At 60.8% G+C, this 13,624-nt stretch overlaps 1 protein-coding gene across 1 annotated transcript; it reads right to left on the bottom strand.

The window, feature by feature from the left end:
* Positions 1–481: 481 nt before the first annotated feature.
* SH3BP1 (SH3 domain binding protein 1) lies at positions 482–13,624 on the bottom strand. The gene is made up of 18 exons (XM_011218814.3): positions 13,261–13,624; positions 12,047–12,089; positions 11,701–11,805; positions 10,545–10,621; positions 10,125–10,236; positions 9,963–10,039; positions 9,324–9,468; positions 8,740–8,808; positions 8,488–8,578; positions 7,918–8,063; positions 7,049–7,160; positions 6,589–6,670; positions 6,415–6,495; positions 5,645–5,761; positions 4,611–4,708; positions 3,861–4,098; positions 2,488–2,582; positions 482–1,327 (listed from the first exon to the last, which is right to left on the bottom strand). Exons 1-18 carry the CDS (start codon positions 13,317–13,319, stop codon positions 915–917), a joined length of 2,160 nt encoding a protein of 719 aa, XP_011217116.2. The 5' UTR covers positions 13,320–13,624; the 3' UTR covers positions 482–914.

Below are 13,624 nucleotides of genomic sequence, written 5' to 3'. Positions count from 1 at the left end.
CAGATCCAGCCCTGCCCCTTGAGGGAGCCTCTCCTGCCTGGTCTGAGGACAGCAGGAGTTGGAGGACCTGACATCCACAGCAGCCAGCGCTCAGAGGGCGCTTGTGTGCGAGGGTGGTGCTTTGGTCTTAGCTCCTGTAATGTCTCCTGTAATCCTCAGAACACTGCTGGGGTGGAGACTGCTGTACCATTTCCCGGATGAGGAAACTGCAACAGTAAGAAGTGAATTGCTCAGGCTGTGAGGGACAGGCCCAGGCTCTGGAATCAGTGAGACCTGGGTCCTGATTCCAAGTCCATGCCTCACTGTCGCTTTCTGAGCCTCAGTCTCCCCTCAACCAGTCAAAGGTAATGGGATTTACTTCCCCGGGAGAGGATTCTATGAAAAAGCACAGTGGATAGAACAGAGTAAGTGCTAAAAATGCTGGCTCTTTTTACTTCAGACAGGAAGAAAGAAAGGAGGCAAAGAAGAGGGAGACCGTCCCTTTCATACAAGTGGCTTCTTTATTTCGAGGGCAGAAAGGAAAAAAACAACTATCATTGGGCCAGCGGCTCCAGTTTTGTCCAAAATAATTTATTTACCAGCCTTACAAAACAATACGTTGGCAAGAGAAAAATAACAGTCCTGTAGGAGCAGGCAAGCCCCTCCTTCCTTCCGGGGGCTCCCTGGGGACCCTGCCAGAGAGCTGGGAGTGGGGTGAGGGGCCCCCAAGCCCAGGGCGGCTGCAGAAGAAAAAGGTCTGGAAGTGGAGGACTGTCCCGAGTCCTCCTTGCCGTGGGGGCCGACCCAGCGGGCACCGAGGCACTTGCAGGCAAAGGCTGGAGGCCCCCACCCTGGGGAAGGGTGAGGGTCGTGTCCTGGGGGGACAGGTGGGAGGGAGGAGATGCTGAGGGGTGGTTGCCGAGGAGCAGGCCCGCTCAGTTGGTCTCTGAGGCAAGGCTCCTGGGCCGGGGTTGAGGAGGGATGGCTGGGGGAGTGGAGGCCCTGCCCACAGCCTCAGGGGCCCCTCCCTCCTCTGTGGTTGCTCCCAGGTCCACCTGCGCAGGAATGCTGAGAGCCACCGGGCTGGGGGAGGCCGGCCCTGGGGAGGCCGGGCTGGGGGAGGCTGGTGAACGCCGGCTCTGGCGCCGGGCGGGCTGGGGAGGATTGGGGGGCAATGGGGGTGGCACCGTGGGGGCTCGGAGGTTGCTGCCAACCAGACGGCGGGGTAGAGCCTGGGGGGTCGCAGGGCTGCTAGAGCCAGGGGGCGGGAGTGAGGCCGGAGGGGAGGAGCGCATGCTGGAGACCTGGGGGGGTGGCATGGTGGGCCGGGCTGGCGCTGGGCGCTTGGCTGTGGAGGAAGGACAGGGGCAGTTAGGCACCCACAATGCCTGTGGCAAACCGACCAGGCCCCACGCCACCACAGGACCTTTGCATCTGCCATTGCTTCTGCCAGGAACATTGTTTCCACGGTTGGCTCTTCATCACTTAGGCCTCTATCCATGGGCCTCACCCCCCAGCTAGAGAACCCCTTCCCCTGCCCTGTTCTAGGTACTGTCATACTCTCCTGTTGTATCTTCTTCATAGGACTTGCTGCTCTCTGAAATGAGCACGTCCGTTTTTATTTTGCTTGACTCCCTGACACGAAGGTAAACGACGTGAGGGCCATCCTATGTGGGCTTGGCTAGCACAGTGTTGGGGGCACGGAGTGGGGGTTCAATTTTCAGAGATCCACTGCACAGTTCCAACCTCAAGAGGTGGCTGCGGGGCCTGGACTCTGGTCCCAGCCTTGCCTCCACCCACTGTGGGTTTTGGGCAAATCACATGCCCCCTGGGGCCTCAGTTTCCTCATTGGTGAGATGGGATGAAAGCCCGGACCTCCCAGGGCTGACACGAGGCACATGCCCCATCCTGCAGGACGGTCCCTCTGTGACTCAGCTCCTGCTGGTCCAGAGGCTCCTGGTTCTACACTGTACCCCCAGGTAGAAAACTCCAGTGCCTCATGGGCTGGCTGGATGCTCCCAAGTGTCCTGGTCCCTGGCAGTGACTCCCCATCTGAACCCTGGGCCTCCTCATCTGCTTGGCTTTAGGTCAACAGATGCATGCACCAAAGGGGCACAGAGGAGCCCCGACTTTCTTCTCACCACCACCATCTCCCCTCCTCTTTACTCCCCTCCCCTCTTCTTGAGGGACTGGACTCCACAGCCCCCACCCCACATGACGGCTAAGCTTCACGGAGCATTTTCTGTGTGCCAGGTATGAGTCAGGCAGCACCCTCTAACAAACAGCCCTACAGAGCAGGTGTGATTGTCATTCTATTACGCAGAGGAGGAGGGGCAGACATGCTGAAGTCACCTGCCCAAGGTCACAGAGCTGGAATGTGAACTCAGAGTGCCAGGCAGCAAACCTGGGCTCTTGGCCACCTGGATTCCTGACCTCGCCAGCTGTCTGAAAACACGGGCCCTCTCCCTGCCCACTTTCTTCCCCCTTCTCCCTCCCCTGCCAACTTACTCCTCCGAGCCATGTCCTCCGCTGGAGTGGCTGCCTCCGAGGGACTCCTGCTGACCTTGGGGGAGGCTGGTTTGGGGGGCGCCTCGGACTCTGTTCTGTGAAGGGAGGAGAGGGTCAGGGTCAGGCTTGGCCACCTCCCACAAAGTCTCCTGGCATCCTGGAGAGACTCCCAGCCAACAGGCCAGGTTGGGGTTCTCCCAGGACTTGTCCCCCCGCCACCTTGTGGCTGGACCTGGGATCTATCCCCAGGCTGCCCCCATCTCCCCAGGAGATGCTTCTGGCACTGGCCAGGGTTTGCACCCACTGAACCCCCTGGCTTCTGCGTGATACTGCGACAGTGTCCACAGATTTCTATGGGCCACGAGGGCAGGTAGAAAGCAGGACCTGGGCTTTTAACCTCCATCTGATCCTCACTCGATGTTCTGGCCACTAGAAGCCAGACAGCAGATGACAAGCAGAAGGGGAGGCCGTGGCTCACTCCTGGCTTCCTCCAGCTCTCTGCTCAGTTGGCTCCTCCTTAGGGATCCCCACGCTCAAGCAGCTGCCCAGTCCGGCCCCCTAACCTGCTCTCCTCTCCTACGAGGGCACATGTCACTGCCTGGCTGGACAGTATCCATCTGTCGGTATGCTTGGTGACTCTCCTTCCCCCGCCCCAGGAAAGCAAGCGCTAAGGGCCGCATTTGTCTGTCTTGCTCATCAAGGAAAGTCACGGTTTGGGCCCCGGTGGTGTGATAACAAGCAGTGTCTGCTTGGTATGGAGCCATGGTTCCTCCCTGGTACCACGGAGCCCTTCCAGGTGTAAAGGATCAAAGAGAAGACTGGAAGGTATTTACAAGTTCCAGCTGACCAGCTCCCTTGTCCCCTAAGTCCCCAGGGCCTGAAACAGTGCCCGGCACACAGCAGGTGCTCAGTAAACAGCCATACACCGAACAAGGGAACGCATCGGAGGATGACAGGAATATCCCTTCTTTCTTCTTTTTTTTTTTTAAATTCTGTGAGTAAAGTGATAGAAGTTTATTAAGTGAAGATACAGAAAAAGCTCTCAAGAGTGAGAGGGGTCCCGAGAGGGTTGCCAACAGGGCCTTTAGGGTTGGTCTTTTATAGAAAGCTTACCCGGGAACTTAAATCCTTTAACATCTCTATTGGTAACACCTTTAATGGTTTACTTCCTTTTTAGGACCACGCACCCCGCACGCCTAAGGAATCTGGCTGCTGAGTCTCCGCCTCACCCCCTCCAAATGGGGAAACCTGGTATTTGGGATGAAAATACAATAATCCCATTTCCTAAAATGCTGCTGGAAGCCCTGAGATGGTTCCTCAGGCCAGATGTTTTGGCGCAAAGATGGAGGTCATTCATATCTGTCAGTCCTTACCTTTCCTTGGTAGCTGCTGAGGCCAAGGCTGGGGCCTGGGCTGGTGCTGGAACCTGGGCCGGTGCTGGAGCCTGGGCTGGCGCTGGAGCCTGGGCCGGCGCTGGAGCCTGGGCCGGCGCTGGGGCCGGAGCTGAGGCGGCCACAGTAACTGCTGGAAGTTCTTCAGCAGCTGGCCTGTTGCTGACCTTGTCCTGGGGGCCAGGGGCTGAGAACAGGCCTGACACGTTGAAGTTGACATCTGCAGACAGAAGGAAGCAGGTCTTAAGTTCCAGATCCTCATCCAGGGTCAGGACCCCTTTGCCTTTCCCCTGACGTTATGTGGACCACGTTTCACCTTCCCGCTCCCACGGGGGCCTCACAACAATCCTGCAAGGCAGGCAGCATCATCCCCATTTTACAGATGAGACACTGAGGCTTAGAACAGAGAAGCAATTTGCTCCAGGTCTCGTAGTGAGTTTGTGGGGCTGCCAGGGACCGAAGCTGAGTCCGGAGCGCACTGAGCTGGGCAGGTGAGGGCCAAAGAGGCACGTTCACAAAGGCAGGCCCTTCGGGGAGCCTGAGTGGGTCAGTTAGTGAAGTGTTTGCCTTTGGCTTAGGTCATGATCTCAGGGTCCCGGGATCGAGTCCTGCATCGGGTTCCGTGCTCAGCAGGGAGCCCACATCCCCGTCTCCCTCTGCCCCTACACCCTGCTCTGCTCTCTCTCTCAAATAAATAAATAAAATCTTAAAACACCAAGGCGGGAGCTCTACCTCCAGGAAAGAGGGTGTCGGCATTCTGTATCAGGGCCTCCACCACACCCACCACCTGGATGGAGGACACGGAGGCCGCGTCCAGCTGGGCCTGGTCCCTGGGAAAAAAGGGAAGAGTCATGAGCTGTCTACTTCGTCATTTGTGACCCCCAACTCTCTCTCTGGCCCAAATACATCAAGCGCCTATTCTCGGAAGGCTCACAGAAGGGCGCCTGGGTGGCTTAGTCGGCGAAGCGTCTGCCTTCAGCCCGGGTCAGGCTCCCTGCTCAGGGGGGAGCCTGCTTCTCCCTCTCCCTCTGCTGCTCCCGCTCCCCACTGCTCGTGCTCTCTCTGTCTCTCACACACGCTCTCTCTCAAATAAATAAATAAGATCTTTAAAATGAAAGGCAGCTCACAGACTACCAGTGGGTGGCCAACGTGTCACTCACACGCCCAACGCTCCCCCTGCTTGACCCACGACGGGGCACCCAGCAGGATGGCGCCCTTTCCCTCACAGCTCTTGGGTCTAGGGAGTCCTCAGCAAATGAATGAAATCTTCCTGCCACCTGTGGCCGGGTGCATTATAACGACCCCTCCCACACCACACACACACACACACACACACACACACACATACACACACACCACACACAGCACTTGACGGCTTATAAACCATCTCTCCATTCATTATCTCATCTCACTTCCAAATCAAAAATCCTCCAAGTTTGTATCATTTCTCTCCAATTTACAGACGAAGAAATGGAGGTCCAGAGAGTGACTCGTGAAGGCATTTCTGGAAGGCCGAGGGGGTGGAGCTAGAACCAGGTCTCTGGGCTTCCGGCCCTCCAAGCACCCCACTACCACCGTCGCCCAGGACACCCAGCTCCAAAACCCTGTGGGGTCCACGTTCCCTTTGGGCTCCTCCTCGCGGCAGCCTTGAGATTAGGAGCGGCTCAACCCACCGCAAGGACAGGGAAGCTGAGGCCCAGGGGCAAAATAAGCAGCAGACGGTGGGGGTAGGGACCGCCCCCTTCCCCCAGCCTGCAGCCCCTCACCCTTCCTTCTCGGGGGGCCACAGCAGGTTGGGCCCCAGGACGATGGCGATGTTACTGGGTGTCATCTTATTCACCTCCTGCTCCTCCGCCAGGCGTGCCAGGAATTTCATCAGGTACCTGGGGAGGCAGAAGGTGGGCTTGGTCAGGGGCAGGGCCACGAACACCCACTGAAGCCCCTGAGGCCGGAGAATTTCTCAGCCTGGGGTTTCCAAAGAGTGGCAAAGGTCCCCCTCAGGATGAATACAAAAAAAAAATTTTTTTAAGATTTTATTTATTTATTTGTCAGAGAGACAGAGAAAGAGAGAGCCACAAGCAGGGGGAGGGGCAGAGGCAGAGGGAGAAGCAAGCTCCCTGCCGAGCAAGGAGCCCAATGCGGGACTTAATCCCAGAACCCTGGGATCATGACCTGAGCCGCTTAACTGACTGAGCCACTCAGGCGTCCCTAAAAATTTAAAGTTACATTAGCTGACCTGCCGAGTGCCACGCAGGGGTCAGGCGCTGAGCTAAGCTGAGAATCTCCCTCCCTGCCCTGTGGGGTAGGGACTGTGGCGCTCTCTGTTTTCCCTGTGAGGGCACTGAGGCACAGAGAGGTCAAATCACCTGCCTAGGGCCACACAGCGGCAGAGGCGGGAATTTCAAGCCAGGTGGTGTGGCTTCGAACGTTCTAGGTGTGTGTTTAGCTCAGTGTCTAGTACGAAAAAGATGACTAGCACATCTTAGCTGTGTTTTCGACAATCTCGCCTAGGACGAGGGGGCGGGCTCAGGCTCACCTGAGGTTGTCCAGGTTTTCCTGGGGCAGGCGGCTGCACACCTGTTGGAGGGCCTCTAGCCGGGCCCCTGGTTCCTTCAGGCTGGACAGGGGGAGAGACCTGGTGAGCCAGTCCAGGACCCCAGGGCCCCACCCCTGCAGCCCTGCCCTCCCAGCAGCCCTGCCCCCCACTTACCTGGCTGCCCTCATCCAGTCATCATAGAGGTCAAAGGTCATTAGGGGTTCTGGCAGCTCCCGCAGATAGGACTTGAGGGCACCTGCAGTGGTGGCGGGCGGGGGAGGGGGGGTCTCAGACACAGTCCTGGAAGCCCCCATCTCCACCCCGGTGCCCAGAGCCCTCCGTCTGTCAGGAACGAGAGGCCCTCATTCACACTAATGTGTCCCGGTCTGATCATTTCTTTGGCCCTGGGCCTGAGAAAATGATGAAGTTTAGCGGACTTGTTCCCAGGAAATCATACGTGCACCACAGGGGGTTCATCACGGACCCCCCTTTATGGACCCCTATGTCACCTGAGGTGTCGATTACCAGGCCTTCAGCCAAACTATCATGGGAGCATTCCAGGCAGCTGCAGGGAAGGGATTCCGGGGGGTGGCGGGGGGCAGGCCCTCCTCCCGGGGCTCCTGGGAGCAGGCACCTGCCACGGCGTGGGGGTCGGAGCAGAACTCCTGCAGGCTGCGGGGGTCCGAGGCCATGGTCTGCTTGAGGCGCTTCAGCACCGAGGCTCCCGCGGCCAGACGGAAGAGGCCCTGGGGTACACGAGGAGATGGGCAGGGGGGTCACGGAGGGGTAGGCAGGGGAGGAGGCCCTGGCTGGGAGGACCTGGCTCGCTTGGGGTGGGCGCCTGGCCCTCACGGGGCCCGTGTTCCTGCCACTCTGGGGGGCAGCGTGGGGGCCGCGGGGTGCACAGCTGCCCTCGCTCTCAAGGCCTAGGATTTGGCACCAAGTGGGACATCTGGGAGGAGCTGGGAAAGTGGTGGGGAGACAGCGGTCTGGTTAGGAGTGGGAGGGGGAGAGAGGAGGCCCAGCAGTGCTGTCAAGAAGCCTCATCTGGTCTTCGAGTAGGTTCCAGCTCCTCAGGGTGTGTCCTCAGGAAAGGAGCTGAGGGACTAGGGACTGCCTGATGCACAGAATAGATGTGGGCCGCCCGCAGCGGGGACTGCAACGGGGTCCCAGGCTTCACTGCCATCCTCTCATGTGCCGCTGGGCACATTTTCCTCGTGGCCTCCGTCTCCCTCCTTGTAAAAGGGAGCCAGTGAAGGCTCCGTGCAAGGGCTTTTGGGATAACTAAATGGAGCAAGAACGTAAAGGCTTTACAGCAGAATGGCTGCCTCACGAGCACCCCTAAGTGGGAGGTGGTGTCAGTTTGGCAACAGGAGGCCATGGCCTCCTGGGGACCTGGGCTCTAATGGTGGGATTACAGCACCAGCACGGCGCAGCCTGTGGGAGCTGTGGACAGAGGGAGGGCCCCAGGGCTCCTGCCCGACCTGCCCCCAGGGGCCCCACCTCTTCCTTCATGCCCTCAGAAAGCAGCATCATGACGCAGGCCTCAATGGGCAGGGCGATGTCCCGGCCCAGATCTTGCAGGTGGGTTCCCAGTGACACCCCATACACCCTGAAGAAGGGGGTGGCCGTCATCGAGGGGGAGGGGTCTGCAGGGACGAGACAGATCAGCGGCCCAGGGTCCTCCCATCCCTGGCAGCCAGGCCAGGGCAGCCAGGGTGCCCCCAGGGCTACTGCTTTGGCCAATGGACCACCTCCCACCCAGCCATCCATGCCACATATCCTGAAATCATCCAACATCTCTCTCGAATCCACCCACCTCCACCGTTTCCACCCCAGTCCAGGCCACCGTCCCCTCCCTTCTGCTTCCTAAAGGTCTCCTGACTCCTGTCCTGCCCTCTTCACTCCATCCTCTATGCAAATGACCTCTCTGTCACAATCTAATCAGAACTCATCGCTCAGAAATCATCCATGGCTCCCTAGGGCCTTTCAGGATGGAGTGGAAGCTTCTTCACATGCCCGAAGCAGGGCTGGGGTCGGGGAGGTGGGGCCAGGCCCTGCCTCTGTCCCCACCTGTTTGGCTGTGGTTCTCCCTCAGCTCAGCCAGGGCCGTGTCCAGCGAGCTAAGAGACTTGCGGTGGTAGTCAGCCTGGATCTCCATGAGCTGTGGAGACAAGGGGGCACCCCCAGGGGGAGTGAGTGAAGCTGTGCCTCCCCGGAGTCCATAAGAACACACCCCTCCCTCCCCCATCTGGAAAGGTGTCCCAGTGGCCCCTGGTGTCCATGCCTGCGTTCCAGCGGCTGCAGCCCCCTCTTGGGACTCACGTGGATGAAGAAGTTGGCGTATGTGTCCTCCTTGGTGGCGAAGTGGTACAGGTCGGCCAAGTACTCGTCCTTGGAGACAGAAAGGGGAGGGCTCACACCGGTGAGGCTGGGGACTGGAGGGGAAGCTGAGACCCACTGGGGTTAGCGGCTTGTCCAAGCTCTACGTGGAGGGCCCCGGTCAGTTCTCTCTCTGGCACGGTCCGCACTTGGGGACGGCCCACAGGAACCCCCTGGAACTCTTGAGGGGCTTTTCACAGCTTCTAGCCCTCATCTCTGCGCCTCACGCCCTTAGCACTGTGGCTTATGTCATTCACCATTCATTCCTCCGCTCATTCGGCAAACTCCTCCAAGACTGGGGCGGAGAGCCCAGGTCCCTGCCTCCCAGGAGTCACGTGTGTGGCGTAGACAAGAGGCTACGAGCTCAGAGGCTGACTGCCTGGATTCAAATCCTGCCTCTGCCGCTTCCCCACTGTGTGGCCTCAGGTGAGGCATACCACCTCTCTGAGCTCCAGCTTCCTCTCCTGTGGAACGGGACCCGCCCTTGCCCCCAGTCTCACATCCGGGGAACAGCAGCGCCCCCTCACCTTGCACTGCTCCACCCTCTTCTTCAGCTCCTCCTCCTCCTCCTTCAGCGTCTCCACCTTGGTGGCCGTGGCCGTGTGGCTGTAACCGCTGGTGCCACCCCCCAGGCCCTGACCGCCGCCTGAGTTCTTAGCTGCCTGAGTGAGCCTGGCGACGACATCGAGGTGGGGTGGTCAGTGTCTCCCCCCACGGCCTGTCCATAGCCAAGTGTCCCCTCCGTATGCCTGACCACCCAGGATTCTGGGATTTATGGATGAACATCTCAGAGCGCCACTTGCCCGGAGCCTTGGCCAGGCCCCGCGGGTGGGGGGCGGGGCCGGGCATGAGTGCTCAGGGCCTCCCCCTGGTGGTGGGCTTGGTCATCACAGCCAGCCAGCTCCACAGTGCGGGGGCGGGGGGGAGGTGTGGGCGCCCTCCTGCTGTCCGGGGATCTTGGAGGATCATTTCTGGCTCTCCTAGGATTTGGGGTCACCCTCAGCTGGCATGAGCACGTGCACACACATGTTCACAGAGACTAGATGTCTACACGTGTGCATACACTGTACCCAGTGGGCCCTGCCATGTCCTCCGAGTGTGGGTTCTGCGGCCACGTCTGTGGGCTGGCCTAGGCATGCACCCCACCCAGGGGCTGTGGCTCCCACCTGCTCTTGAGGGTGTTCCAGTCGGATACCAGCTTCTGCAGGCTTTTCTTGTGCTTGAGGATGGCTGGTAGCTCCTCCTGGGGGTAGGCACGGGGAGGGAGGTGGGGTCAGTGGGCTGGGGATGCTGGGGGGAGCGGGGCAGGGGGTAGTGCGGAGGGTCACCTCACTCAGCCTGCTGAGGGGCTGCAGGACGTCCCTCTCCAGAGCCATCTCAAACTCCGCCAGGATGCGGGCCAGCTGGTTCTGAATGGCACAGCTCATCTCTAAGGCCTTCCTGTGGACACAGCACCGGTGGGCCCAGCCCCCACAGCTCCTCACCCCCATCTGGAAGCACTTGGTGGGGCCTCCTTCCTCCCCATCACCCCCTGCCCCTTCTAGCTCTCCTTCATCTTCTCTCAGCCAAATACCCTCTGAGGCCTGGCCGCCCTCACTGACCCGGACACTGTACCCCAGCTCAGACAGTACCCTCAGCCTGGTCATCCTTCTACGGGGGATGCCCTTCCTCATCTGGACCCCCTCCCAGCCCAGGTTCCCCCCCACTTGGCATCTCTGGGTGAGGGCTGGGGCCCTGTCTGTGCTCACCCCATGCTGGAATCGGGGTCCAGCTCCTTGAAGCTCTCGGCCATTGTGGTGGACAGAGCCATGAGGGGAAGCTTCTTCTGCAGGAAGGGCAGGGCCTGGCTTTGAGCATGTGCTGACCTGCTGGGCCTCCCTCCACCCCACCCAAGCACACGGCACCCCACTGAGGCACTGGGTATGGACAGGGGAGGAGGGAAGCCAGGAGGGCCAGAGTCTTAGGTGGGAGTGGAGACAGAAGGATGACTGGTCATGGCAGAGGGGCACCTCCCTGTGACCATGTCCCCCCACCCCATCTGGGGGTGCCCTTTTCCCCTCCCAGAAACCAATCAACTGGGCCTCAAGGAATGACCAAGTACTCTCACACCAGAAAACTAACAGGGGGCATGGAGCCAGCCCAAGGTCACACAGTTGGAAGGAGAAGGGAGGCCCTAGGAGCACCCTGGGAGTGGGGCTCTTCCCCTGCCCCAGGGCATGGGTGGCACAGATTGGTCACTGCTGAGCTCAAAACCCTCCCACCTAGAGTTACCAAGAGCACCAGCTTGAGTCAGAAAGACCAGGGATCAAATGGCGGTTTTGCCACTGACTCGCTGTGTGACCTTAAGACTTTACCTCTCTGTGTCCATTTCCTCATCTGTACAAAGTGCTAATAAAGGCGGCCTCCTCCCAGGGGTGTCGTCAGCGTGAAGTGAGGCAATGTGTTAACAGAGCTTAACAACAGACTAGCAGTCATCAGTTACAAATGCTCGCTGTTGATTAATACCAGTGAGTATTAAATTAATATCAGCTCAAATGCCACTTCCTTCAGGAAGCCCTCAAGCACTGCCTCAGTTCAGAGCCTGCTCTGCTCTGCTCTGCTCTGCTCTGCTCTGCTCTGCTCTGCTCTGCTCTGGGGGCTGACGGGACAAAGAAGTTCAGGCGCGGTCAGAGGCCTGGCCTTGGCTCAGGGGATCAGTGCAGAGGGGGCCAGGGTCAAGAAGGGGGTGGGGAAGAGGTAGAGCTTCATCAATGGGGTGCCCGAGGGGCGCTTGGGACGGCACAGGCTCCACCCCCTTGGTGTGCCAGAGGCTCAGGCTAGCAGGGAGACCCCAGCCCTGACCTCACTCCCCCACCGGGCAGAGGTGGCCTGTCCGGGCCCCAACTCCCTGGGACCCCCACTCACCACCCGCTTGTCCATGTCCGCCCCGCTCTGGCCCTGCAGACAGGCCTGCAGCCGTTTGTGGACATTGTGGGCTGCCCGCTTGGCCGGCTCCAGCCGCTGCTCCACCTGGGAGTGGGGGGTGGGGCTCAGAGTTTAGGGATCATGGGAGGTTGTTGTCCCCCACCCCCCACTGCCCCGTTCTTTCCCAGAGCAGGAACCACCTTTCTCTTCCCTCCTCCTGGAGACCCCACGGCCAACAGCTTGGGGCATGACTCAACCCGGCCCCCCAAATGGCGTCCTGGCCAGGGCCTCTGCTGACAGCTTGCGCGGGCCTGCCTTGCCACCCAAGGCCGGCCCAGGCACATACCTGCTGCAGGTCCTCCCCCAGGAACTCGGCAGTCTCCGGGGTGCTGTGGGGGAGGGAGGAGCTTCTGCTGAGGCGGCCCAGGTTAGGAAACCCCCTGCCTCCCCCTGCCCCCTCAACGGGGCACCTGGACCCCAGTGGCTTCCAGTGCCCCTCCTCACTGGGGCCCGCCCTGGGTGGCCTGCCTGCCTCATCCCAGTCGGAGCACATTCCGTGGGGGCGGGAATAGGATACATGGCTTCTTCCTCCTCCACCCAGGGCTGTGTCCTGAGAGAGGGCAGATGAAACCCAAGGCGGTGGGGCTGGGAAGCCACCCCAGCCTCTCTTGTGCTGACCCTGGGGAGAGGAGGCCGGGCCGGCCCCAAGAATGGGAAGTGTGCGAGCTTAGACTCCTGGGCCGTCAGTCACACAGAACTCTGGACTGGTGTGCTGTGCAGGCCCTGGACCCCTGCCCAGGGACACAAGGGGACACTGAGGCTCAGAGCAAGGGGGCCTGACTGCCCTGGCTCTGGTCTCCCACTGCATGGATGCCTATGTGAGCTTGGACACTCGTCCCCTCCCCTGGGCCCAGAGAATGGGAAACTCCCAACACAGGGGGAAGAGGAGAGAAGATAGGCCCTGGGAGCTCCCCAAACTTCGGGCCTCCACTCCATCGGCTTTGGGGCCCGGGGGGTGAGAACGGAGAGACCAGGGGATGTTTCCACCTGAGGGTGGGAAAAGCAGAAGCAAGATAGAGAAGCTGGAGGCCTCCGGGCTGGGGGTGGGGTGGGGGGGAGAGGCACAATGCAGGACAAGGCAGGCCCCTCCTCCCACCACACCAGGACCTAGTCTCCTCCCCTCCCCCAAGGTCTGGGGCCCTGATAGTCCCTCACTCCAGGCAACCAAAGATGGTTAGCTGTCCCCATTGTACAGAGGGGACAAGTGAGGCCAGGGAGGGCCGTCCGCTCAAGGGGCTCATGGAGGCCGAGAAGACCCAGCATCCTTGATCCTCCCTGCAGGCAGAGGGGTGGGGGCCCTTCCCCCTTCCCCAAAGGGCCTTGCCCCTCCTGCTCTGGCCGGGAGGTGGGGGTGGCATTCAGAGGCGGAGGAAAGAGGGCAGGCCTCTGGCCAGTCAGAGGGTGGCTGTCCAGCCGTCCCCAGCCTCCTCCACCCCTCCACGTCCCCTAGGGTCCGGTGCGGGTGAGCGCGGGGCTGGGAGGGCGCGGGCTGACACTCACCGTCCCAAGCTGCCCGTCTGGGCCAGCTGCCGCATGCGATGCAGCTGCCTCTTCATCATCTTGGGCGCGGGCTGGGGGCTGCGGGGTCACGGTGGGAGGCGAGGGCCCGGCAGCCCCCGGCCCAGCCTGCCTGCGCCGCAGCGCCGCTCTCGCCCCGGATGGGTGGGCGGTGCTCTCCGCTTCCTGGGCCAGCCGCGCTTCGGCGGCCGCTCGCTCCCTCCTCCTCCGCGCGCGACTCCGCCCCCGGCCCCCAGGTCACTCCTCTCTCCAAGTTTGTTTTCTCGCTCGCACCCGGCTTCCGGGCCCCCCGCAGGCCCCCGGCCGGTCCCCGCGACGGTAGGGCCGGCGGCTGCCTGGCCGTCCA

This window comes from Ailuropoda melanoleuca, chromosome 15, assembly GCF_002007445.2.
Source record: "Ailuropoda melanoleuca isolate Jingjing chromosome 15, ASM200744v2, whole genome shotgun sequence".
Classification (NCBI taxonomy): Eukaryota; Metazoa; Chordata; class Mammalia; order Carnivora; family Ursidae; genus Ailuropoda; species Ailuropoda melanoleuca.
The sequence above is the reverse complement of the archived record's forward strand: the minus strand, read 5'-3'. Positions and strand labels throughout refer to the sequence as shown.

Coding starts and splice junctions, on each gene's coding strand:
- SH3BP1 (XM_011218814.3), bottom strand. CDS start 13,319: ATGATGAAGAGGCAGCTGCATCGCATGCGGCAGCTGGCCCAGACGGGC. Junction 10,622..11,700: donor CGGACATGGACAAGCGGGTG/GTGAGTGGGGGT, acceptor CCCTTCCTGCAG/AAGAAGCTTCCCCTCATGGC. Junction 1,328..2,487: donor GGAGGACATGGCTCGGAGGA/GTAAGTTGGCAG, acceptor CTTCCTCCACAG/CCAAGCGCCCAGCGCCAGCC.